Here is a 25,797-nt window from a genome sequence, read left to right as displayed (position 1 = left end):
TCCTGTTTTTGCCTCCTTTTTTGCCTTTTCCCTTTTCTCAGTTTGAAGTGCAGAGGCTTTGATTGTTCAGTATTTCCCAGTGGAAAGGATGCCAAAGGGAAAAGCAAGACCAAATGGATTTCTAATAAAAGTTTCAATCAAACAGATGGCAGGTATTTCTAAACCTCTGGAAGCTTAACTACCTTGTGAAGCTCAACCAGCAAAGAGTTCATGTTAAGAGGTTTTTGGGGTTTATTTTTTGAAAGAAATAAAGGTGAAATTGGACTGGGTTTAACCTGCGATTAGTGTCATGGATAAAATATTTGATCTCTGGTGTGAACATCCCTGAAAGCTACACTAATATTAAAACAAGAACTACACTTGTGGATGCAATTGCAAAAAAGGCAGTACAAAATTCATCATCTTACTAAAACTCTGTAGACAGCTTGGAAGGTTGCAGTGTTAGAGGGCTGGATAGAAGTCCTGTAATTCAAGATGATTTGCCTACCATAAAAGAAGAGAATCTGAAGACATACTGTTATTTTAGAATGGCTGGTTCTGGAAATGCTACAGCCAAACATTATAAAGTCTTCATTTTGAATAACATATGTAGGGTCCTGTTAGACATTCCTGAAAGAAAACTACAGAAGACCAGAATGTGTTTCTCCTGTGTCATGTGAAAATAGGGTGATAAAGCTTGGCTGCAAAGTTCTTAAACCTACTAAAATGTTAACTTCATATAATAATATTTAATCTATATGTCTTAAAATTTGGGGTGTGGGTAAAAAGTGCCTTCTGATAGGGAACTGAATAACGCTTTGGTGTGCTTTAGAAATCTAATACAGTCTGGAAGTGTGCCTACCAAACTAGTTTCACATAAACTTCTGTGGAAGCTTTGATTTCTGATTCAGATTTGAGAACCACTTGAAAACTCTTGACTTGAGGTTATCCCTCTGATCTGTGGGATAAAGCAACAACATAATTAGCCCATTAAGTCTGCTTAAGGTACTGCTGTTGGTACTGTGGTAGAGGAAAGTTAGACATGATGCTATGAGATGGCAGTTTAACCTGAAGAGATGTGCTGATGAGTAACGACTTTTGATACTTTTGATGATACTGAAGTGTTAGGTATTTTTACTACTTTAATCTTGTACTTGCTAGAGGGACTAGCGTTACGTGATGATGAATTCTTGATAGTAATTTTTTTTTCAAATACTTCTTAAGGCCTTTGCCTAATTCAGTTCTGGTTATAAAAGTTTGGGATTTATTACATGGGGAAGGCATGTAATAGGTTTTGGGAAGTTGCATGTTTTGCTAAAATTGTCTTTTTTTCCCCTCCACATCCTTGCTGGTAACTTCTCCCTCTTCTATAAGACACTCCATATACCTTAGGTTTGGTAGTGCATTGTTAACTGGTGTTCTTATCTAGCTATAAATAGATAATGATCAAAGTATAGGAAGACAGAACAGATACGAACCACTCCCTGAACTTGTACTTCATTTGCTGTTTTGTCTGTGAGCTTTTTAAAAGAATAAAATCACATATGTATGAGCTTTGTCTAATCTATACTATGTCCCCTGTTACCCTGGAGTTCCAATGAATGTATACATGAAGAGAAATAAGTAGCAATACTGTAGTAATGTTTTAACACCATCGTTGTGTTCATTAAGCAAGTGTTTTCTTCATCTTCCTTGTCTACTCTTTTTCTTATGGGCACATCTTTCTCATGTAATAGTATCTGGAAAACATCTTAACTTTTAAAAATAATTAAGTATTATGGGAGAACATCCCTGAATGCCAAAATTCTATTCTCAAAAAGCCAGAAGAAGGTAGCAGTGGTAGAAGACGGTTATTTATAAGTATATCAAACTTACCTAGAAGTGTTCTCCAAACCTAATTTGAGGGATTGAAATGTAAAAGAATAGCTTAGTCCTAATCGTCTGTTGGGTGGCAGCTACAGTTATCAGTTGGTGCCAAGTTCTAAGGAAGTTTCTGCTGTATGGTGTCCATGCATCTTTTAAAACGAGAGGTAACATTTTTGGTGTCTTGAGGTTAGTTCCCCAAGTTATTGGAGCTCCTCCTGTAAACTTCAATTGCATGCCATGGTTTGGATGTTAATCTGAAAAATATCTAGGAAATGTCTATATAAATATTTTAGTAGCCTCATATTTGATGAGAATTTCAATCATTTAATGTTACTTATACTAGAGCATTGAAAATAACTTGAAAAAGTATACAGTTCCGAGATCAGCACAGAAACATGTTTCTTTAAATATACATTGTGAAACATTGCTGAAAATAGCACAGCTGAAGTGCGCTTACAGGTCATTCCAGGCTACAGTGGAGTATTGATTGGGCTGAGCATGTACAGCAATGACTGTGTACCCAGCAGAGGTCAGGTGTCTTCAGCAAAGACCAAGTAGGAGGTGGGGAATTAGTCTGAGGCATAGAAAAATCATTGTGGCTGGTGAGCTCAGATGGCAGTGATTGTCAGCAGGGGTACAATTTGAAACTGTGGAGCAAGCGTTGATCTAAATGGTAAAGGTAGCAAGACAACCTTGTGGAATTTACCTTGTCCAAGTTTAGGCATTGTATATCTAGGCATCTCAATTTCAAGTAGGCACTGTTTCGGTACAGCTGATCTCCCTTCTTCTATAGTCAGTCACTCTCTGGAAACATCTCCTGCTTATTTACTGTAGACAGCTGAGATTAGGTCAAATTAGTAGCCATCGAAACCATTGGAGAACATTTAGGAACAGGTCAGGGGGGGATTAAAAATGTCAATAAAAGCCCCACATGTGAAAAATTTGTTTTTAAACCAAGTTTGGGGAAAACATCAGTGATTTATACTAAACACCATGCCCATTTGAATGTGTTGAAGTTGGACTGGGGAAAAGTCTTGGGCTAAAAAGCAGTCATGAGTGGCAAAGAAATTATGTGTAATTGAATCACAGAGAGTATGGGTGGACTTCTGGCAACACAGAAATAGAGCAAAATACCTGAAGGCAGGTATTTTGGAGATTCAATTAACATGTAGTGGTAGTTACCCAGAGGGAAAGGGGAAGGAAGGAAGGAAGGAAAAAGCAGAAAGATCATGAATTCACACTTCTGCTTTCAGTTAACTTTCATGGTCAGGGAAGTTGGGGAGAGCAGGCAGATAGTAGGAAGGTTCATTGCTTGGAAGGATGTATGGTATTGACTGCTACCATGATTATGGAAATGGTAGAACTCCAGTGTAGCAGGTGCAGGGATGCGAAGTGAAGCATCCTTATAAAAGAATCTTGGTCTTGCTAAGGAAGAGTAATTTCCATGTGGAAGCAAACAAAAATATTTTTCACATAAATACCTTAGTAGCAGCCTAGGAGAGACAGTAATACTTATTCAAATATCTAAACAAAAAAGCAGAACAGGAGAGGGAGAAAACAATTGCAGGAGGGCTGTAGTTGCTGCATTTGACAAAATTTGTCACCTTTTTTTTTTTCTTTGAATGAGAAAGTTGAGCAGATAGTGGTGCTTTGATAGTCAAGCAGCGCGTAGCAGGTTAGAATATGTGGGCTTTTCTGTACACAGGTCAGCTGTCATTCTTAATTAGTGTTAGGTGGGCTTGAGATTTAGAGTGAATTATACATTAGCTTTTTTTTCTACTGGTATTTCAGCCTTTTGGTGGCTTTGAAAGATGCATTTGCATTAAAGGTGTGAATTCACAGTTTCCCTGAACTGATAATCTAGGCTATTTTGGCAACACTTTACACTTCATCTTCTTCCCCGCTCCCTTCCAAGAATACAACCTACTTGCTCTTTTATCCCACTGAGAATATCTCTGCTGCAAAATGAACTGTGGGTCAGCATCAGCAGAAAGTCAGTGACAAATGTAATAAAAATTGAGGGAGGATGAGGGAAATGCCGTGCTGGAAGGTCCCTGCCCTTGTGTAACCTACAGGTGCATAAGCACTACTGCTGACACCTGCACGGAGGAGCGGGGAAGAAATACCTGCCCTTCCAGGGGCACCTGGCACTTAGTGTGAGTTGATCCTGAAGTTACAGCTTCAGTTGCTTCCAATTTAGAACTGGTTGTACTGTTAGAATCAAGTCTCTCGGTGTATCATCTTAAGTATTTGAAGATTACAACTGGGAGCTGAATTTTCTGCGTTGCCAGAGCATGGTGCCAGACTGATCAAGTTGAGAAGGAACTCAACACTTAATTACCTTTTAAATTGGAACTAATTGGCCTGTTCATACTTTTTTGGAGTAATGAGAACTACAGTTGGAACTTCGTGGCTTTTTTTAGCCATCAGAGCCTTGTGCATAACTGCAATGTTGTGTATGCTTTTACGTATGAATGTTTTATGTTGCATATTGTCATAACTTCCCTCTTTCTCTCCTGGCTATATTATTAGGTTGACTTTTATTTTGGATTCCTGAGATTCCGTAAAGCTTTTTGGGGTTTTTTTTAAGGACTGCTTTAGAATGGAGGTTGCAGGCAATATCGGGGGAGCAGTAGTTCATACAGTTCTTTGCTTACTTGAAGGTCTGAAACTGGGGCTACTGCTGTTCAGATAATTACAGCATGGCTGATTAAATTCAGTGGAATCTATTTTGGAGAAAAGCAATGTCTGTCTTAGTGATGCCTCATGAAATTATCGTGTAGGCTGGTGAAAGATACTTTATTTAAATGTTTAGCTAGGGATACATATGAACAAAGTTTTGAGTTTCAAGTTATGTGCTAACTAGATTTTTGTGGAAACCTCTTTAGTGTGAAAGCTATTGTTTATAAATCATAGAGAAACTGTGATGAACTAAATAATTGGAATCTACATGTTGCCAAACTATTAAAAGAATGAAAATATAAAAGTTATTTACATGAAAGTGCTTCAATTTGATACCCAGAGAAGTGATTCTGTTTGCCACTTAAAACAAAGAAACCACCAAACTTCGGGGGGATAAAACCCAGTTCTACTTGTCGGTTCAAGAGAGCCATTAAGGAGTCTCAGTCACTTTCTGCTCTTGTTTTGGAGAATGCTTAAGTAGAATTAATTAAAATTGATGCATAAAATTCACTTTTTGCTGACTGTCTAGAGGTGAGCAATTTTTAAAGATTTAATGATTCATTCTGGGTGTTAACCCCCAGCAAACAATTGAAAATAAAGTGGCAGATGTGCCTGTGTACACTGGTTAGAAGGTAGTGTAACTATCATAGAGCTTGCTTGAGCGAAACTTGACTGTGTGGCAGTAATGATTCTTCAGTATTCTTAAAAACAAAACCTTTTAAAATGTAGAAATAATTTTTTTGGAGGCTTGTTTAAAAATGTCAAAATCTTCCTTTGCATTAAGGCTGCACGATGTGACTGTTGTAAGTCTCAAGGAACTCTCAAAGAGAAAGTGCAGTGGCGTGGTGAAATGAAACACTTTTGTGACCAGCACTGCTTGCTCCGTTTCTACTGTCAACAAAACGAACCAAATCTGGCAACCCAAAAAGGACCCGAGAACTTACACTATGGTATGTGCTGCTTTATGGATGCTAAATGGCAAACAAGATGCTTCCTTTAAATGAAAAATTTAAAGCTGCATGAATTATTTATTTGTTGTAATAAACTGTGTTAGAGATTACCCTTTTTTATTTTAGCATCAGAGGCATCATTGAGCTGCTTGCTATTTTTTATCTTAGCTCTTTATTTTATTGCTTTTTCAAGAACTGAAACGTTGTCAGGTAATCAAACAGTTTTGTAATTGCTTTTTAAGAAGCATCTTTTTAGGTTAAGTTAATTTTACTGTTGTATTATCATGGGGACAGAAAATGTTTTCCTCTCGTCGTGCTCTGGTTTGTCATTGCTTGCTCTGTGGAAACACTTATTTTCAAAATGTGTTTTGATCACAGAGAGCATACAAATGCACCAGGAATGAAAAAAGAAATAAATTGAATTAAGAAGAAATAAATGAAATGGAACTAAATGGGAATGGAATTAAATTATCTATATAAGAGGAATACATTGCTTTATTTTTGTTGGCAATAGGTACCATGTAAATTTGCTGATGGGGCTGAATGCATGTTTATGTGGTTTAAATGGCAAGTGAGGCAAAGTTCAAATAAATCAGCTTTTTAATTAATGCAATTGTAGCAATGCAACTTCTTTCTACAGCCATTTTCATATTTGAACATTTCGGTGTTTACTTTTTTGAATGAGGCTGTATTCACATCTGGATGGAGCATTGATGAGCATTTGTCTTTGTGTAGTGGTGAGGTGCCTGTGAATGAGAAGTCTCCCATGCAGCTCTTGCCTGTGATACAGTACTAATCACTGCTGTTAATTTGATGTTATCCTGATGATAGAAGTTGTCTGAGTTGCTTAACTGAAATTTGCTTTGATTCTGAAAAAGGGGAAAAATTTTCTAAAATTGTTTTCTTATATTTTTAGATCAGGGCTGTCAAACCCCCCGAACAAAAATAACAGTAAGTATATATATTTAACATATATATAATACACTCAGATGTATTTAAAATGTGAGATCCTGATGGCTTAAATGATGCTATTAAAAAGAAGTTATTATATTTGAATGATACTAAGCTAAATTTATGGAGGCTTTTAGTCTTTTTCACATCACTAGTTGAAATTACATTTTTAAATATTCATATTTTGTCTTTTCAGTGTCTTCTGGACACTTTGGAAAACCAAAATATCAGCCATGTATTTTACATCTGTAGTGCATGGAAGTGTTGCTTAAAACTTGATTCACAACTATGCGTATCTTAAACACACCTAATCAGTCTAAATATGTGAATATGGAGTGTGGAAAGGGAATAGAGTTTCACTGGTCAGTTAGAATATTAAGGTTGTATCTCAGCTATGAAAGGCTGAAAATAAAGCTTCAGATCTTAAATTATAATTCCCAAGAGCAGAATAATTGGTGCTCAAGGTCTGATTGACTTTGCTGCAGGTGATAGAGTAGGGAAGCATAACCTTTTGCAGGATCACTGTCTGGGAGGGTGGGAATCATCAGTGGAGCAGCGGCCTTCGTTTTTGCGTTTCAGTTATCAGCTTGTCGGAAGTATTATTAATAATATTTTTTTCAGTTAGTTTAGTGTATTTTGTTTGAAACTCAGTTTATCAGATGGAAGATCTTGGAACTGCCTGTATTTCCATGAAAAAATGGACTAGTTTCTTTAATGCAGATAGGCTGCTATAAGCTGAATTTTAGATTTAAGTGGAAGTACTTTGATGGCATTATAAAACAGATTAATGAAAGACAAAACAAGATTGCTTAGGTAACTAGAGACACAAGACAAGCTAAACTGTCTTGTTACAAACATCTAGTATTTAATGATGTTAATTCATTCCCTAAATTTTTAAAGAGCATATAAAAGCTATGTGTGATACAGTAATTTTTTTTATTATTTTAGAAAATGTACGCCTGTTAAATAAAGCCTGCTGCTGTTCTTGTGACTTGACTTCCCTTCCATGTTTAAAAGGATATGTGGGGCTAGTCTTACTGCATATGACCAAATAAGTGACAGTCGTGCTGCGTAAATCAGGTTCTAAAACAGGTGCTAGGTGACCAAAAACATGTCTGGACCGAGATGTGGTTTTTTTTACTCGTTGACTGTAAGGATGCAGTTTGAGCATTATGGGATATTCCCAAGTATTTGTTGTCACTATTGTAGAGCCAGCAGGGGGAGCTCGAAGCTCATACTTCAGGATTAAAAAATCGGACATATTTTCAGAAACGCTTTTTTTTTTTAAAAAAAAAAATGCAATCTTTGGATTATAGCATAGTTCAAGGAGGTTAGACTTTGAGCCAGGAATTTGTTATGCTACTTATAGTGAATTCTTTTTACAGCTAAAATTAATTTTGAAGTTATAAAACAGCTTAAATTGCAATTCCATTTAAACAAGAATATAAAAAAATAATATCTTAAACTTAAAAAAAAAAAAAAAATGAAAATGAGCCAGAAGTTGTCAAAGTGCTAGGCCTGACAGCAAGATACAACTATGTTACATTCCTGGTAGCTACAGCTCATTACTAGAAATGTAGAGTAGCTTGCAATTAAATAATAATAGTTGGTGCTGGTGTTTCATGCTGTTGTGAGCTTCCTCTTCAGTATCTCATATGAAAAGTATCAACTGATACATTAAATCAAGAACATTGTGTTGGAATCAGTGTAGTGTAGCAGCACATTGTCTTATTTGCTTGTCTGTAGGGCTCAGCACCACCACCTTCTCCAACACCTAACAGAGAAATGAAGAACAAGGCAGTTCTCTGCAAGCCTTTGACAATGACGAAAGCCACATACTGTAAACCTCATATGCAGACGAAGTCTTGTCAGACAGGTAACTCTTGAACTGTACTGGAACTACTAATTTCTTCATTGCAGATTTTTTTTTTTAACTGTCACTGTCTTGGAACACACGGCAAATATTCTAATTTTTTTTCCCTAAACTGCAGGTGTAAAATATATTTAAGTACCTGGCAGTGTTTGCCTTTTTCTTTTTTCTTTTAATAGAAGATGATTGGAAAAAAGAGTATGTCCCAGTGCCTATTCCTGTACCTGTCTATGTTCCGGTGCCTATGAATATGTATAGTCAAAATGTTCCTGTTCCTACGACGCTTCCTGTTCCTGTAAGTGAGACTTCAGCTTCATGTTTACATCGGCATCCATTCACATGCTTGTGTGGGACCACTTTGTATTCTTGACTGTTCTCATTCTGTTCCATCTAAAAGGTTGCAGGGTGCTGCAGCACTGTTCAGTGGGAAGGCATTAGAAGTGTGACAGTGGCACTTAAGTACTAAAATTGAGGAAATAATCTGCCTGCTTTCAGTGTGAAAATCTTGTGCTGCTGAGATTTTTAGGAACGATTCTGAGTGATGCTTTTGAGTTTGCTCAATAAGCGTTAAATAGCAAGATTTGTTCTGGTAAAGGGGAAACTGAAAGATTGTCTTGGGAAGGGATGGTAGAGGGGGATAAACAGAAGGAAGAAAAGTAAAAAAAAGAAACTTGTGCCAGCAAAAGAAAGTAAATTAAATTTGTTAGCACTTAAGTGCCAAATCTCATCCAAATGGTGGAAAAAACCTTGAATTCCTAAAATTCTGTGTTCTACCAGCAAGCCACTAAAATAGGACGTTGACTTGTCCAAACTGTTAGTCTGAAGTTATGGTCAGGCAGGTTTGAATTTCCAAAGTCCCTTCTGTTCTTATTTTGACCCACTGTATTTTGTCATGCTTAACTTTATCCTTTCCTGCTTTCACTTGTGTTATCAATAATTTATATTGAATTTTTTAACGTGTGAACATTCTTTTGTTAGCCCACACTGAAGAAATATGGTTCTCTGTATTAACAGTGTCTTTTAGAAGAGGGATGTAGAGTTTGTTGACTTCTGTTGATGCTTTGCTGCCGCATTTTTTTCTTTTTTAATTATCTCTTCTTCCGTGTCTGCATAGGTGCCAGTTCCAGTTTTTTTACCCACTACTCTGGATAGCAGTGAGCAAATCCTTGCAGCAATAGAAGAGCTGAGGGGAAAAGTGCCCTCAAATCCTCTGGAAACTGAGCTACTGAACTTGTCAGAGATGGCACCTGAACATGATGGAAAAACTGAAGCTTCTGATGTGACCAGTGAGTTTCCTGCTGAGTTCTTGGTTTTTTGGAGCGTTGAGGTGTATGTGTGGGTGTGAATCAAGAGAGGAGCTGGGTTTTTTTTATTTTACTGAAAGATTCTGATTGGTACCGTGCCGTAATTGAGTTGTTATATTAAGTGGAAATCTTAATTATTTAAATATTGTAAAAGATAATTTTAGCGCATTTGAAATACAGAAAACTCTCCGAAGTATGTTGTGTGGCTTTGGTGTGCTGTACCAGACCTTTGTCTTTAAAAACACAGGCATTCCCTTTGCTTGGGCCAGCTCCATGGCTGATGACAGGCACTCATCCAGGATCACAAACACATTTTCTTCCCAGCATAACTCAAAACAAACCAAAACCACTGTGTTTATCCTCCCAGAAAAACTCAACTCGGAAGTTTAGGTAAAGTGATCTCTGTAGCTGTGGCTTACAGGTGTGAACCCAACTTCTCTGTACAGAGGTCTCGTCCCTTTGTAGTAATACATTACTAGGCACATTTTTTGTCAGGTATGGGGAAGCATGGACTGTTAAAACTAAGAGAAACATAAATTGCACAAGTGGAACTGTGATCAACAAAACCAGGTGACCTGGTGAAGCTTTTGCGCTTGATTGATCCTGACCTGCAAGGATCATCTCTTTCTAGATAGCAGTGCTTCAGCTGATACATCATTTGAGTTGTGATGCTGAAATGGCTTGTCATCCAACCAGGTCACCTAAAAGGACAGAACTGTCTGAGACAGCTTTACAGCTGAAGATCAAAAAGTCCTGCACATCTGTAATGCTGTTTTTGCAGTGCACGTACCTCTGCCCCTCTTCCCCGTCTCTGCCTGCCAAAATCCTCAAGTCTCTTCTGTATCTTCCCAGGAGAATTTGCCTTCTCTTCCAAAAACGAGATTTTAAGATTTTTGCTTGACTCAGGGGAAATTTTGATGTATGGTGGGTTGTTCTTTTTTTTTTTTTTTTTTTTTTTAAGCTCTTTCTAAATGTGTCTCAAAGGATGCTGATAAATGACACGAACTTACACTTTGAGCCTGGTGTATAGGAGGCTAGTGGTGCTGCAGTTCCAGGAGCCACATCCTCTTCCACACTGTTGCCATTCCCCCACTAAAGCTGGGCTTTTCTGGTAGTGTTACAAGGTTGCCATTAGCAGTTCCTTGTTCTCTTTTGGTTAAGTACAAGCTAGCTAAATGAGTAGATTTATGGGATCAGAGCTTGCTCATTTGCAGAGAACTGAATTTGGAGAAATCTGTCTTTGCCAGATGTTGGAAAGAGGTCAAGCTTTTGATTCCCTCTGCCTGCCTTGTTTACTTTTGTAGGATCTCTTTCACAGACTTGAAAGTCTGTTCTGTTGCAGGCAGAATCGTGTAGAAAAATAACCAACACATGGATTGCATGTGTTGGTTAAAATAACAAGAGTTTTGTGGTGGGTTTTTTTTGTTTTGTTTTAAACAGGTGTAATAGTAGAGTCGGATCTTCTGAACTCAGAAACAGAGGCACGGACAAGCTTGCCTGATGTTCCATATGAGCCAGACCTTGATATTGAAATAGACTTTCCAAGAGGTATTTTTTCTGTCATTTTGATAAATATTGTGAAGTAGACATTGTGGGTAACTATTGTACCTTGTTTCATCATCCTTTCAGAGGAGCTTTATTTGATTGCAAGATTCACCTGACTGTTAAGTAAAGCTTTGCAATGTCTTTGCAAGACTGGAGGCTCCTGAATTAGTTCCTCCATCGTTTAAAATACAGTATTTGAAACAGAATTCAAAGAAAAAGGGGAGTTAACCTTTCACAGATGAACTTGACTGCACCACTTGGTTTTGGATGTGGATTTAACAAAGCTATTTTGAAGGCTCAAAGGTTCGGATGGCATGTAACAGTAACGAATGCATTCTTCGGTCACTAGGTATTTCCATGGAAAGTGGTGTTTTAGAGCAGAAATGGCAAAAGGGCAAATTTCCCACTCAGGTTTGTTAGAAAATTGTAAGCTGGTGTGCTGCACATCATTGGTGTCGCCTTTTAGTATCTTGTTAATGTTTGTACCTGTATTTGAAAAAGGTAGCCTTATTTGAATTAGCAGGAACATCAATACTTTGAGATCTTTCTTGAAAGAAGGTCTTGGGTTTATGTATTACAATTTCTACCACTCTATCGAATGCAGGCAACAGTGACTCTTTCCTTATACCATGTTCTAATCAATCCAAGATCTGAGAAAGCTCCTGGCTGTAGCTAGTGTCTCCGTCAACATAGCTTCTCTTGGACATGTATCTCTCATACCTCCCCTGGATAGCTTCTCTAGCTGATGTTGAAAGGCTCCTTTTGCCTTGTGCTGTGGATATCTGCACTGGATGCCCAGACTGGGTTTCCCAGTTTGCTGTATGTCTAATTTAAAGGCCAAGTCTAGGACTTACTCTGACCTTAGTCTTAGGGAGTTTATTAGCCAGATGTATACTAGACTTTTAACTTTCTATATAAGTGAGGCTCAATACATGAGGAAAAAAAAAGCCATGGAAGAAAAAAAAAAAGTTGAATACTAAATAATAGCAGTTTGTAATAGATATTAATTGCACTGAAGTGCTTCCAAGTTACGATTCTTTGTGGTAGCAGGAGAAGGACTGGTGTTTAGTCTGGGGCGGATTTCTCAAAACTTAGCACGCGAGTGCTGTTTATTTCCTCTGGGCCGGTTTGAATGGTGTCTTTAGTAAGGTGGTGAAGTCAGCCAGTTAGAGCATTCAGTTTTGAATGAAGACATTGTTTGATGGCTAAATGAGGGATGAACCATCTTGAGTAAAGTAAATAAAGGTGAAACTTGCAACATTAAATCCATTCATGTGTTGTCTCGTTCCACTGTGTTGCCTGAAAGTTTTTAACCAAGTATAAAGTGCTATATAAAATACAAAACATGAGTAGAAATTATGGAAATAAATGAACAAAAGTGCCTGTAGTAAGTTAATGTGTATTTTTTCCACTTATTTCTCTCTATACTAGTTCATTCTCACTACAACTTCAACTTCTTAATACTGAAGACTGCCTAGGCAGGAAAAATTGTTTAAAGTCCTTAGTAAGAAATGCTGCCATCAAGACTTGAGATGGTACTTGGAAATGTTGAGCATTGTGTCCTTTACAGTTTGTTTAGAAGTAAACATTTTGATAGCTTTGCCTTACTTTCAAAAGAATAGCTTTATTTCCTCTTACTGAAATCCGATCTTTGGTGATGTTTATAGATGTGCTTTTGTGGACCCCTTATGTTAATGAACACTGATACAGTTCATTGGTTTTTTTTTTCCAAACCAATATTATTCAAAAGATGTTTAGAAATAAGTTTCTGTTAATGTATTTTCAGCAACTGAGGAGCTTGATACAGAAAATGAGTTTTTGTTACCTCCCGTTTTTGGGGAAGAATATGAGGAACAGCCAAGGCCTCGGTCTAAAAAGAAGGTAATTTTGTCATGCTAATAAAAAAATTTAAAAGCCCCACAAAATTTAAGAGGGCAATAATATGCTGGGGTTTCGGTTTTTAGTGTTCATACTGATCTAAAATGTGTTACTGCCTATTCATACCTGATACCCTATCTTTATGATATAAGTTGATACGTTTCAAATAATAAAGTTATTTCAGTCCTGTCTGTTGCAGTTAACTGTTTGGTTAAATAGGAGTGTCATTTCTAAATTGTGATCCCATTTTTGCTTCACATTGTAGAACTGTTGACGTGATGTGCTAGTGTGTATATAATTTCTGTATTCTTAGTAATGCGTTTCTCTCTTCTGGTTTGAACAAAACAGTCTTGGTTTAATTTGATAGTAAAATGGAAGAATGTTTGCATTACCATGGCTTATAATGGGAACTGTAGCATCTCCTGTATAAAATAGTTTAACCCCCCCACTTTTTTAGTTGCTTGTGATTTTCCCAGATACTGTTTTCAGTCAAAAAACTTATTTTAGATATTGCAAATAAATAAGCCATACTCTTTTATTTAGAAGGAAGCTAACAAGAAATAAAGTTTCTGGTGCCTGGCAGAAAGTAGAAACAGTTTTGTTGCAGTAACTACAGCGGGTATCACAGCTTTAAAAAAAGACCCATCCAACTTCTAAGAAAAAAATATATCTTTCTGGTTTTAAACTTGGAGTCTAAACTGTTGGTATTATCCACTGGACATTATCCACATGTCCACTCCTGGACATACTTTAACTTGGGACCGGTGCTGGGTTTTTCATTGATGGCTTCAGTTGAACCTAAATGTTGACTTTCTGACACAATTTGAGCAATTGTATCTTCCTGCACATTAACACAATGAAATCCTATAAATACACTGAATTATTTGGTGCATCATGTGGTTGTTGCTTAATATGATGTAACCAACGCAGCAGCTCCATTATCAAAAATTATTCTGTCTGCATTAGGAACCAGTGTTAAAGGTGAATTAGAAACATTTGTCAGCTTAAGTAAACACTGTCCTTAGAAGTATGTTCAACACAGAACCTACCTACTGAATGAAGCGTGTGTTTCTTTGCACTGAACATTTTGTAATTTGGCATGCAGCTTGCTTATTCTGCCCGGCTTCTGTGTTATTGCTGCCAGTGGTGTTAACCACTATGTTTCCATGGCAGGGGGTGAAGAGGAAAGCAGTGTCAGAATACCAGTCTCACGATGACAGCTCTGAAAACTCGGAGTGTAGTTTTCCATTCAAATATACGTATGGTGTAAATGCATGGAAGCACTGGGTAAAGTCTCGGTATTTAGATGAAGAGCTTCCAGAATTAGAGGAACTGAAATCAAGTAAGTATTTCCAAAAATCTGGCATCCCAGTTCTTACTTGATAGGGAGAATTGTTGTACTCGTCTGATTTTCAGATGGAATTTCTAATATAAGTTTTCACATGTGCCTAATGTTCCCACAATGACTGGGATTATTTTACCACAGAGTTGCCAAACTCTTTGTTTTGTTTCGTTTCAGTTTGTCTGGGGTTTTTGTGTTGTTTAACTACTATTCCCTACTTAGTTCAGTGTGCTGGGTCTCATGCTTCTCATGCAAGCCAGGACAGCACCTTTCTGCCTCTTCTGACTTTCTAGGACCATTTTGATTATTTTGTTTGTTTGTATCCTGTTTTTCCTCATATTTTAACTTGCCTTGGAGTTCACAGCTTTTCTGGACTTCTAAATTGCAAGGGAGGGGCATCCTATTCTTCTGTTCTTTGTGCTGGAAAGAGAGCATCTGAGGCTGGCATTATGTGGCTGTGGAGCTCTGGCACGAGGTGGCCTTTGCTCCTGTGGAGCTTTGCTGCTCTTTCTGCAGTGCTCCTCTTGTGTGTACATTGGCACCGTGAGGGAAAAGGGGATTGCTGGATTGCTGCTACTCCTGCTGTTCTTCAGCTCCCACATGCGTCTTAGAACCTTTGCATTACACTGTTGGATCTTTGGAAACTGCGATTTCCCCTGAAGGTCTCCCTCTACAGCACTGTCTTCGCTTCGGAGTCTTGGGCCACTTCTGCACTCAGCTTTTTCAGAGAAGTGCATGTCAGCATGACAGTGCGTTCGTCAGTGGGTGATAACTGCATTTGGTTAACTAGACTTTACTCTGGTAGCCTTGTTTATTTTAATACAGACCTAGTGCTTCAAGTACTTGGTGCTTTTAGACTTGTTCATTGGTTAGTGGAGAGGACAACAAGCCAGTTTCCCACTTTCCAGTCCAAAAATACCCCATCCTACCCTCACCATGTAATCATTCTGTTGTGTAATGTAGCATTTTTTCTCTATTTTACAGTAAAGTCTGTGAAATTAAAGGAAGATCTATTATCACATACTTCAGCTGAGTTAAACTATGGTTTGACACATTTTGTCAATGAAATTCGAAGGCCAAATGGAGAGAACTATGCACCTGACAGCATCTATTATCTGTGTCTTGGGATTCAGGAGGTTAGTAGAGGCTGGGAAGCAGACCTACTGATTTGACTAACCCATTTCAGTGGAAGAATGGAGATAATGTGGATTTATTGGCTAGGAGCTATTCTTAATATAATGGCTATGATCTGGAACACAGAGAGGCTGCTGTGTAAATCACATTGTAGAAAGCTGTCTGTATAGAAAATGGGATTGCAGACCATCCTGAAAACTCAAATGCAAACTGGTATGCTGTAATAATTTTAAGCTTCTTGCTGGGTTAAAGCAAGGAATTTGCAGTTTAAAATGACAGGTTTTCTGAATGCTGTGCTTCATTTTGGTTGCTAAAGATGGCTTAATGTAAAAACAGAATGAAACAAGGCATGATCTGTAAATGTTTTACTAATTCAGATACTTAGCACATAGTGGAAATGAGCTATTTGAAGTGTCTTTTTGGCAGAGTAATGTACTGAATATTGCAGATTGTGGGCAGTCAGGCTTTATTTTGTGGAGTGCAGGAAACTCTGCTACATCGACTGTCTTAGGCATACACCCTGCCGGCAAATTGTAATTACATTGTATTTCAAAGATAAAGGGAGTCAATTTAGGGGTATCATTTGTGAAGGCAATAATGTATCACTAGATAATTAGAAAAGCTATTCTGCAACTTACCTTTTAAGCAGAGTGTGTCTTTTAATTTTTGGTACATAAGGCAAATCATAGATAAAATAAGCAGTGTTCAGAGCTGAGAACACAACATTTCATTCATGCTAAAAGGCATTAAAAATTGCATATGATGTGAAAAGCAAGCTGCTCACAGGCTTTGCAGTCCTGCTTAAAGTGCTTCATACTTAAGGCAGAGAACTTGAATCAAATGACAATTTTTTTTAATCAAAATATTTTTAAAATAAATAGTACCTATACTAATTTTTCCATATCCCGAGTATCCAAAATTAGGGAGTTACTTGATACCTTTACCTCATGACTGAAATTTGAGCAGCAACCATTTATTGTTTGGCGTTTTAGTCAATATTGCTACAAGGCATGTTTCAAATTCAACTAGCTTGCTGCTTCTGCACTTGCATGACAAACTGTGTCTCTGTATCTTTCTGTTGAATTGGAAATACTCTTATTAAGCTGATAAACAATACACAGTGTGAGGTACGTGTTTATAAAATGGAATTAAATTAGTATTTTCTCTTTTTTCACCTTTCTCTTTGTGCCTTTGACATAGTCTGTTTTGTCTACTGTGAAAGCTAGTTATTTTTACAACTTTTGTTTTTTTCTAGCGCATCAGAACCAAAGTTTGTGTAGCACAACACAATATTCACGTGCCCTAATACACATACACAACACTGGAACATTAGAGGAATAACTTGTTGTTTCACTGTAATTTATGCTTATACTTAGTGTCCAGTATTTAATTCAGGCGATGTTAACAGCCCCATTTATTCAGCCCAGTTGTGCCACTGCTATTCAGACTGGTAGGAAGATGTGCCCTGTTCTGAGGAGTTTGCATTTCACAAGGGCGGGCAGTGAGGGAGGGACAGAAACGCGCAAGCATGTGAGCTGTCAAGGGTTGCAGCCAGCATCTGTGCGCGGATGGCAAATTGTATGATGTATATGCCTACGCGTTACCCTTCTCAAAGAAACAGGTTTAAACCAGTTAATGGTACACTAAATGCAACACAGTTGTTGCAGTGTGCAACAAAAGTCCATTGCCTTCTGGTATTTTCTTAGTACTTCTTTCCATCTTGACAACCCTGACGTGGGTACTCTCCTGAAAGAGAATAAATTGTCTGCTACTGCATAAAAGGTATTGGCTCTGTTTAACTCAAAGGGGCTCAGAGGAGTTTAAATGATGCCATTTAAGGTTAAAGTTGTGCCAAAGTTCATCAATATTTTGCTGACTTAGAGTAAGTTTCTCTTTGAAGGAAGAGAATGCGGAAGCCCTAGGTTAGGAAAAGAGCACTTTCCCTCTCCGCCAGAATTACTGCACTTGCTGTGGCCCAGTACAGGCTCAGGCTGGAGCTTTTCCTCATGGCAGTAATACGGTTTGAGCGCAGGGGAGGTGCTCAGGAGTCTTAAATCTCCAGTTGGCTTTTTGACTTCGTAAAATAACTTTTTCTTAAGGGAAGCACTTGGAAAATCTATTCCAGCAAACTGGTCCCTGAGTCAAATGATACATTTTCTCAGTTCAGGTTCGTTTGCAGCTGAAATTGTTCTGCTTCCGACCAGAAATGGTTCAGTAATGGTTTTGGTAACTTTGAAGTACTGATCCTGAAAAAACAGCACACTTAAAATGAAAAAGGTTGTTGCATGGTCAGGTGGGCATCTAGTGGAGAGGATTCCTCTGGCAGAAGGCGTTAGCCTGCCTTGCTCCCCTGCTGCATCGTGGCCTTCGTTCTTTGTCCCAGTACAGATTGGGAGGGTTTGGTGGTTTTTGGTTTTTTTTGTTCGTTCCCCGTTCCCACCCACCCCCACCCACCCATAATAATGGGGTTGTCTGGCCAAAATTCAGGCTGATGGAGCTTGGCAGATGTTTGCCTGAAGGTGTCTGTGGTTTCCACAGAACTCATCTCAGGTGGCAACAACTAAGGCTGATCCTGGGTCCGCTAGTGTCTGTAGAGAGCAGAGCACAAGGTTATGGTGTGGTAAAGAAGGTTTGTGGATGCATGTTAGGTGGTGTGTACCAGGGAAGACTGCAACATGTCATCGTTCTTTTGTAGATTCTGCAGTGCTAATGGTCCAGGATGCTTCACAGGTTTCTGCTGGGGATGTTGAGGTTTAGCCAAACACTTATTCTGAACCAGGAAACGGAAATATTTTCAGTTGAGTTCTCACAAGCTTGTGTGGGAATTACTTTTGAACCAAATTTCAGTCTTAATTTCAGTTTCACTGCCAGCATTCAGTGTCTTTAATGCAGACCAGAGAAAAAGAAAATTCATAGAGGAAAAATGTGCCAGGTAACAGAGAGGCAAACCTAGTGAAGCTTTTAGTGAGTTGTATTGTCTGGTTTAGAATTGCTTTATGAAAATCAAAACTGAGGTATGTAGAAGCAAGCACATCTTGGGGAATATTGCGCTTTAAAGAGTTAGTTAAACTTACTATATATATTTATCTAAATGAAGATGTGTTGGAGACTTGTAGGAAAGTGTATTTACGCGTTTTTCCTTATTATAAAACTAAATGCAAAGATAAGAAAGTCAAGGTATGCTGAACAGCCTAGTATAAACAAGTGCTGTGTTTAATGTTACTTCAACTACGTGTACAGAAATAGATGCCATTTCCAGAAGTGAGTACATTTTTTGTCTGTCATTTTTATTGTATTCACTAACAACAGGCTTGTTCATGCACAGATAACACTGAAGCGGAAAATTTAAGGAGCCAATCCTCCGTTTCTTACAAGTGTCTCCAGAGAGGATAGCATCAAATACTAGTGTATCCCTCAGCCATTAATTCTTGGTAAAGGTTCAAAAGAGTTTCTGTAAGATCAAGCGGGTTAGGATAATTTGATTGTAGAATAGGCGGGTGCCTTGCACCATCCTATCATTTTTCTTGCACTGCTGTATATCATTACCACAAATACACAGGGGTGGTTTTTTGCTTTCACTTGTGTGTTGAAGGTGCTTTTGTCAGTGTCCAGAGTTCCCGTTTAAAGTGGCAGATTGTTGCTAAATGGTTGGGTTTTTTTCATTGAAGATCTAGGTGGAGGAAGAGATAAATTAGTTATGGATTTGGGGTTTGTGGGTTTTGGTTGGTTGTTTTGTTGTTTTTTTTTTTTTAATAACTCCCTATTCACTGACTCAGTGTTGCACTTAGGAAATTTTAGAGAACAATGGTCAAGTTGTAATTAATTTTTTATTTATATTCAGTCAGACATTTACAACATATATTATATTGGAGGTAACTTTTAACTGCTAAATATTGGAAAAGTGTCATTGCTTTATTTTTATAGCTAACTGTGTGTGGTTTTTTTTTTACAAAAGTGCAAGCATTGCACTGAAGAACCACCTTATAGCACAGGAACTGTTTTAATCTGGAATTGTAAATATTGTCTCTCTCTCTTTTCTGTAGTATTTATATGGAAGTAATCGAAAAGACAACATATTTATTGATCCAATCTACCAGACGTTTGAACAGGAATTAAATAAAATCCTTAGAAGCTGGCAACCAAGCATACTTCCAGATGGTAATTTTCTTTTTGGTCATGTATGTTTTTCATCTCTTAATAGTTCTGTATTCTTAAGCATGTAGATATATACAAACATTTTATGCATTGCAATAGTATTTGATTAAAAATCATAAAGATACCATCTAAGAGTTCATTTAAGACTGCACATGTTCTTACTGTCCTGTTTCTTGGTAATCCATACTGCAAGAGTTGAGTCTGCCACTGCCTGTTAAGCTTAAATTGACTATCTATTTTTAGGAAAGAAAGTTAGGATAAACAGCTGCTCTTTGACCTATACTTTAAACCTGAGCAGAATTTATTTTTTTTCCAATTCCTTTCCCAAATGGGAAGCAGGTAGGCAGGCAGGTGCTGGGCTGTGTGTGGGTAGGGCTAACGAGTTGTGTATTTTAGCCTTTCTTAGCTGGTTGGGAGGACTCTCTTCTATGGAGCTTCTGCTCAGAAGGATCATTAGTTCATGGAGAAAACAGGAATTTTCCCCAGCAGATCAATGTTGGTGCTGAACTGCAGGATCCACTGTTCTTCCATCTTTGTCACAATTCTCTTTACAGGGCATGTCCTGAACAGCCCCTTTCCTCTCTCTCCTTGGCACTGTCTTTTCTCTGTATAGCTCTAGAGCGCCTTTGTATAGGGTCCTCCCTATACCCTGATATGGTCCAGAAGCGCTTTCCAAGTGAAATATCCATTAGTAGTAAGAAAGAAGAAGGTATAGCTATTCAAACACCTTGCCGGAGCAGAATAAAATGAACTAAAAAATATGCTGTTTATGAAGGGCTTAAGATTAGCCCCTTGAACATTTGGTTTTATGTAGTAACGTGATGGAGCTGCATGTAAGTGATGCTGTTGTAATTAAACAGAAATACGTTCCGTGTGAAATGGCCTATACTCGTATTTCCCATTACCTGTCTCTTACTGGAACAGTGAGTATCTGTTTTTAAGAGGTGGTTTTGGGGGTGTGAACATACAATTAAATATGCTTATTAGAGGCTTTTCATGATCCTTTTGTTAAATATTATGGTAAACAGAAACTTGATTCTCTTGCACCTGGACAATTGGTGTGCTAATCCATTGTATTCTCTCTAATATTCTTTTTTAAAGGATCGATATTCTCTCGAGTTGAAGAAGATTACCTTTGGAGGATTAAACAGCTAGGATCACATTCACCAGTTGCTCTTCTGAATACTCTGTTCTACTTCAACACTAAATACTTTGGCCTGAAGACAGTGGAGCAGCACTTAAGACTTTCTTTTGGCACTGTTTTTAGACAGTGGAAAAAAAATCCTCTAACAATGGAAAGCAAAGCTTGTCTTCGATACCAAGTGTCTTCCCTGTGCAGAGCTGATAGTGAAGGTACTATGGCAGTTGAAAATTAGTATTGCAGGAGCATCCACGTTGTGCTCCTGTGAGGGACACCTGAGCACCTTGCCAGGAGCCAGAGGTCTGCCTTTGCGTAAAGCTGAGCAGTTCAGCTCCCCGATCTTTATAATCAGAGTGCGTGGTCCATGGAGACAGCAGGGTCTCTGTGTTAAATGATCCCCCTGAGCCCACTGGTCTCCATGCTAAATGCTGTGACTTCGTTGTGGCGGTGGGTTGCATTTCCAGTGTGCAGATATGCATAGTTGTGGCAACCGCATTGCGGTACTTGGTGGGCTGCCCACTCTGGGAAGTTTACTGAAAATGTAAAGTAACTTCAAGTTATAGCTTAGATCTTGATTTTCTTCTTAAAGATAAAATTACTACTGGAAAAAGGAAACACGAAGATGATGAACCAATATTTGAACAAATTGAAAACACGTCTGATCCAGCTAGATGCCCTGTGAAAATGTTTGAGTGCTATCTGTCTAAAAGGTAAGCATGCTACAGGGTGATGTGCAAGTGGTCTGGGGTAGACCTAGGTACAAAAGGCAAATATTTTTATGCAACATGAAAGATGCCCAAGAAAAGGGAATGGATTGAAATCTTCTGAAAAATACCTAAATGAAAGCATTGAAATCTCCTGTTCTGTATCTGGACAAGGCATGCAGAAGGTGTGGAAGCAGCAGAGTACTTCAGTGTAAGTTGTCAAGGACTTCATCTGGCAGTGATAGTATCATTCAGTTTTCTTACCCGGAAACACCAAGTGTCTCTGCAGAGCATTACCAGCAAGGGATCTGGTAGGTTTTACTGCTGAGGGTTAAATTTGTGAGGTCCTTGTCTCTTCAGTAAAAACTGGATTGAGACAATGCATTTGCTTCATTTTAAGTCATCAGGAATCTGAAATTTAGATGCTTTTGAGATACCTAGCTTGAAACGTGCTTAAAATATTTTGTAGTAGAAAAAAAACTACTGACAGTAGCCCAGCATTTAGAATAGCTTGTTACTTTCCAATCTGCACAGAAATTAATACATTAAAAAGAAAAGCTTTGGCAACTCTTAAAACCAATAATTCGGTAGTGTTTGAAAACAGGATTTCAGGGGAAATACTTTTCTTTAATTAGAACAGCCATTCAAGCGACTGATTTTAATGTAGTTACATAAATACAGGCAAGTGATACCAAAGGAATAAAATCACATTGTGTATACAACACAGGAAATCAAATGAAGTGTGAGACACAATGTGTGTTAGGAAACAGCATCTTACTCTTAAAGGTGAAGAAGTTGCACACAGTGTAGGTAGAAGTGCAAGCATGTGATGTTATAGAAAGAAGCATTTAAAGAGAAGCTTGTGGTCCGTTAATGCAAGGACCTGCTTTTCATAAACTCAGTTCTGACTGTTGCAGGGAGGGGTTTTTTGCCTTCACACAAAAGGTCATGGTTCAGAGAGGGTATATCGTTAAAAAGTTGAAGCTGGATTTTTGAACTGAGTTACACAGCCAGTAGTGGGGAGAGAACAAATAATTTTTTTTATTTTTAGAAACATCTCAACATTGGGGAGAAGAAGGCACTTAAGCTCACTTGGAGTATCGTTTATGGAGTGGTTTCAAGTCCTGCTGTCTTACAGATATTGGTCACCATTGCTAACTAGAGCAGCAGACTGCTTTTCCTGGTTCCACTTCTAATAACATACACCTCCCGCCTTTCATGAAATTATTTTAATAAAATATTTTACACTTTAAAAGCTATTGCAAAATTTAAACTGCTGTTGTAATTTAAGGTAATACTGTAAAGCTATTGTAAAATTTAAGGTAATGCTAGCTGTTTGACATATACTTGGCAACTAGTGGACAGCTGCAGCTGTCCAGATCCTCTCATTCACAGCTATCGAGACTGTATCATTGCTTGTTCCTATAAAAATACTGGCTTGTCAAAAATGTAGGAAGGAAATTAAAATATTTAAATTATTAGAATATTTTGAACAGTCATATTTTGCTTCTTACCTGATTCTTAATCTGATTTACGTGGGAACAGAACAAGCCAACACTTCCCCTAGCAGGTGAAGAAGAGCACCCGATACCTTACCAGCCAGTTTGGGAAGATGAGCTGGTAAAAATTTTACCAAAGACACATGAAATGGAGTTGACTCCTGACGTTTGCAGTATTTATGGAGGAGGGAGCATGAATGAACACTTCCACAGGCAGGGTTGCAAATTATTTCCTGAAACTTGTCTAAATGGACAAAATACTAGAATTTCCTTAAAGGAGTCTTGTGTAGTGGGTTAGATTATGTGTCTGAGCTGGATCAAACTGAAAGTATAGTGCGTCAGGAATTAAGGGATTTTAAGACTTAAAATGACCAGCCTTTCAAGGAAAATAAAAGGATGGATTTTACCACCTTCTTGTATTTTTGTGCAGAACTGCTGCCCTTGATTTTCGAGGGAACCCCAGGCTCCACATGCAGAGATAGCCATATCAGGCAGTGGTGCAAGTAATTACTGATACCAAAATATGTTGATCAGTGGTTCCTGCATAGATAGCAAGTACTGTCTGGTTTAGCGAGTCCTGGATCTGCAAATTTTTGAAAGCTGGAAGAGTCTGTGGTCTCCTGTGTGCTTGTTAAGTCCCAGGCACCTGCTTTTGGCTGCTCTGAGGAGGTGGGACTGGCTGGGCTTGGGCCAGACCCAGCAGGGCTCCTTCTATGGACGAGACCACATTTCTCCATGTTAATTTTTTTTTTCTTTTTTTTGGTAACTTGCTGAGGTACAGTTAAGAGTTTTGGTTTTGCGGGATATTGAAACTGCTAATACTGTTTTATCTTGTGAGGGTGTTTTTCTAACCCCCTGTATTTTCCCCCTTGTAGCCCACAGAATCTGAATCAGAGGACAGACATGTTCTATCTGCAGCCAGAGTGCTCTGTCTCTGCAGAGAGTCCCATCTGGTACACTGCGACTTCACTGGACCGCAACACTTTGGAAAATATGCTCGTACGGGTTCTTTTAGTAAAAGATATTTATGATAAAGACAATTATGAACTGGATGAAGACATAGATTAAAACAAACTTCCAAAAACCATCAAGAAAACAAACAGCATTAGATATAGTCATGCTGCTAGACCTTTACTATGGAAAATATTTCAAGTTTACCCTTTGTTTTATGAGTTTTGTAGCAGTGTGTACCCTCAGCTGGGTATTACCATGTAAATAGTCTGTGAGTGAAAGTTTCCATTATTCTGCATAGTGGTTTTAGGATACATAACAAACACATTTCAGATTCTTTTTTTATTATTATTTATTTGATTAGATATGTTTGTAACTTTTTACATTGCAAAATATGAATGAGAATGTTCCATGTGTATTTTTTTTTCCCTTGTAGTAAGAGACATTCATATTGCACAAATCTGCTGTTAGAAGCTCCCTTGAAAGGAGGCTCTTTTAATGGGTTCTTAAACCGGATGGTTGTGTATGGGTAGCACTACTAAAGTTTAGAACTTGCTGTGTCTTTCAGAATTTTTAAATGAATTGTAAACTAATAGGTTTTTTACTTTTTAGTTACTGAAGCCTTATAAGGTTATGTAGAGAGATTCCATCTTATGTACCAAAAATAGACAAAAGAGAATGCTGTCGATATTGGTGTACTGTAATGTGAATCTATTCTGGTGAAAACATTATTTTTTTTTTTTTGTTGCCCTTATTAAAACCTTAGTGTCCTTTCCTTATTTGTGACTCTCTCTCAATTGCCCCTACAAATAATAAATAAATAAATATATATAAAAAAATAAATGAATATAAGCTTAAAGCATGTGGTCATCAAGACATGTATTTTGTAAAAAAGAAAAACAAAACCAAAAACCCTTCAAAAAAACCAAAAGGAAAAAAAAAAAAGAAAAAGAAATGTCTGATGACAATGCTACATAATTCTTTTCCATCTTTACTTTTCTGACCATAAATACCAGTACCTCATATTGCTGTAAATCTGTCCTTTGTAGCCTTAGAAGGGATTTTATGCTGTATTATGTAAAGTAATACAGTATGCTAAATTTTTAACTTTTGTTGTTTGTCCTTGCATTGTTATATGTAAATACAGTCAGTACTTGACTATGGGTGGGAAAATTCTTTTACCCAATGCCTCCGTTCAAAAGCCATATGAGATGTGAAGTTGCAGAAAATGGAAAGATGATTTTTTTTGAAAAGTCCTTTCATTTGTTCTATATCCTTTCATTGTGCTTACTTTGCATAAGGAGTCTGATTTCCGGATACACGTTTAGCTGCTTAACTTTTGTTACTTGGTCTGGTTTAACTGATGCGAGCAGTATGGTGGTTCATGCAATGGTTTGCTGTTGTACTGAAAAAAATGTAGTAGAATATTCCACTCTAAAGTAGTCATAAGTTTGGCTCTCCTAAATGGCATTAAGCATCTGTTGAGAGGAATCATCTACTAAAGGGGAAACTTTCTTTGTATATATATTACCACCTGAGGATTTATTTCTTGCAAGGGCTGCATGGCTTTTTCATTTTCCTTAGCTTAAAAGAACACACATAGGGATGCATCTTTCTATATAGAGAAATAAAGCTTCAGTTGCTTTGTTTGGTTAAGCAATTTTATTTAAATTTCTGCTAATCTTATGTGTCCGTGAGTGTGTATTAACTTTAGATATACCACTATTCCAAAAGTAGATTGAGATGTATATGTTTAATTTTTCATTTTTTTTCTGGTGGCTCTACCCTTCCTGTGAAAACAAGAAGTACTGCACAGCAGCAGTGAGCAGATCACTAATGGTTTCAG

The 25,797-nt window shown here is 37.8% G+C and overlaps 1 protein-coding gene across 11 annotated transcripts in view; it reads left to right on the top strand.

The window, feature by feature from the left end:
• ZMYM2 (zinc finger MYM-type containing 2) overlaps window positions 1-24,730 on the top strand; it is a 91,176-nt gene extending 66,446 nt beyond the window's left edge. For 9 of the 11 annotated variants that reach the window (XM_040583515.1, XM_040583512.1, XM_040583513.1 and 6 more), the window contains 13 exons: window positions 5,312-5,477; window positions 6,394-6,428; window positions 8,175-8,304; window positions 8,478-8,593; window positions 9,413-9,584; window positions 11,043-11,150; window positions 12,934-13,028; window positions 14,199-14,367; window positions 15,352-15,503; window positions 19,545-19,659; window positions 20,758-21,009; window positions 21,387-21,507; window positions 23,876-24,730. In XM_040583515.1, coding sequence (XP_040439449.1) covers window positions 5,312-5,477; window positions 6,394-6,428; window positions 8,175-8,304; window positions 8,478-8,593; window positions 9,413-9,584; window positions 11,043-11,150; window positions 12,934-13,028; window positions 14,199-14,367; window positions 15,352-15,503; window positions 19,545-19,659; window positions 20,758-21,009; window positions 21,387-21,507; window positions 23,876-24,068 — 1,824 coding nt within the window. In that variant the 3' untranslated portion in view covers window positions 24,069-24,730. Of the gene's footprint in view, window positions 1-5,311; window positions 5,478-6,393; window positions 6,429-8,174; window positions 8,305-8,477; window positions 8,594-9,412; window positions 9,585-11,042; window positions 11,151-12,933; window positions 13,029-14,198; window positions 14,368-15,351; window positions 15,504-19,544; window positions 19,660-20,757; window positions 21,010-21,386; window positions 21,508-23,875 lie in introns of those variants that run through there. The other 2 variants (XM_040583519.1, XR_005826280.1) reach the window with 2 other exon arrangements.
• The last annotated feature ends 1,067 nt before the right edge of the window (window positions 24,731-25,797 follow it).

The sequence above is a fragment of the Falco naumanni genome, chromosome 2 (genome assembly GCF_017639655.2).
Source record: "Falco naumanni isolate bFalNau1 chromosome 2, bFalNau1.pat, whole genome shotgun sequence".
NCBI lineage: Eukaryota > Metazoa > Chordata > Aves > Falconiformes > Falconidae > Falco > Falco naumanni.
The sequence above is the reverse complement of the archived record's forward strand: the minus strand, read 5'-3'. Positions and strand labels throughout refer to the sequence as shown.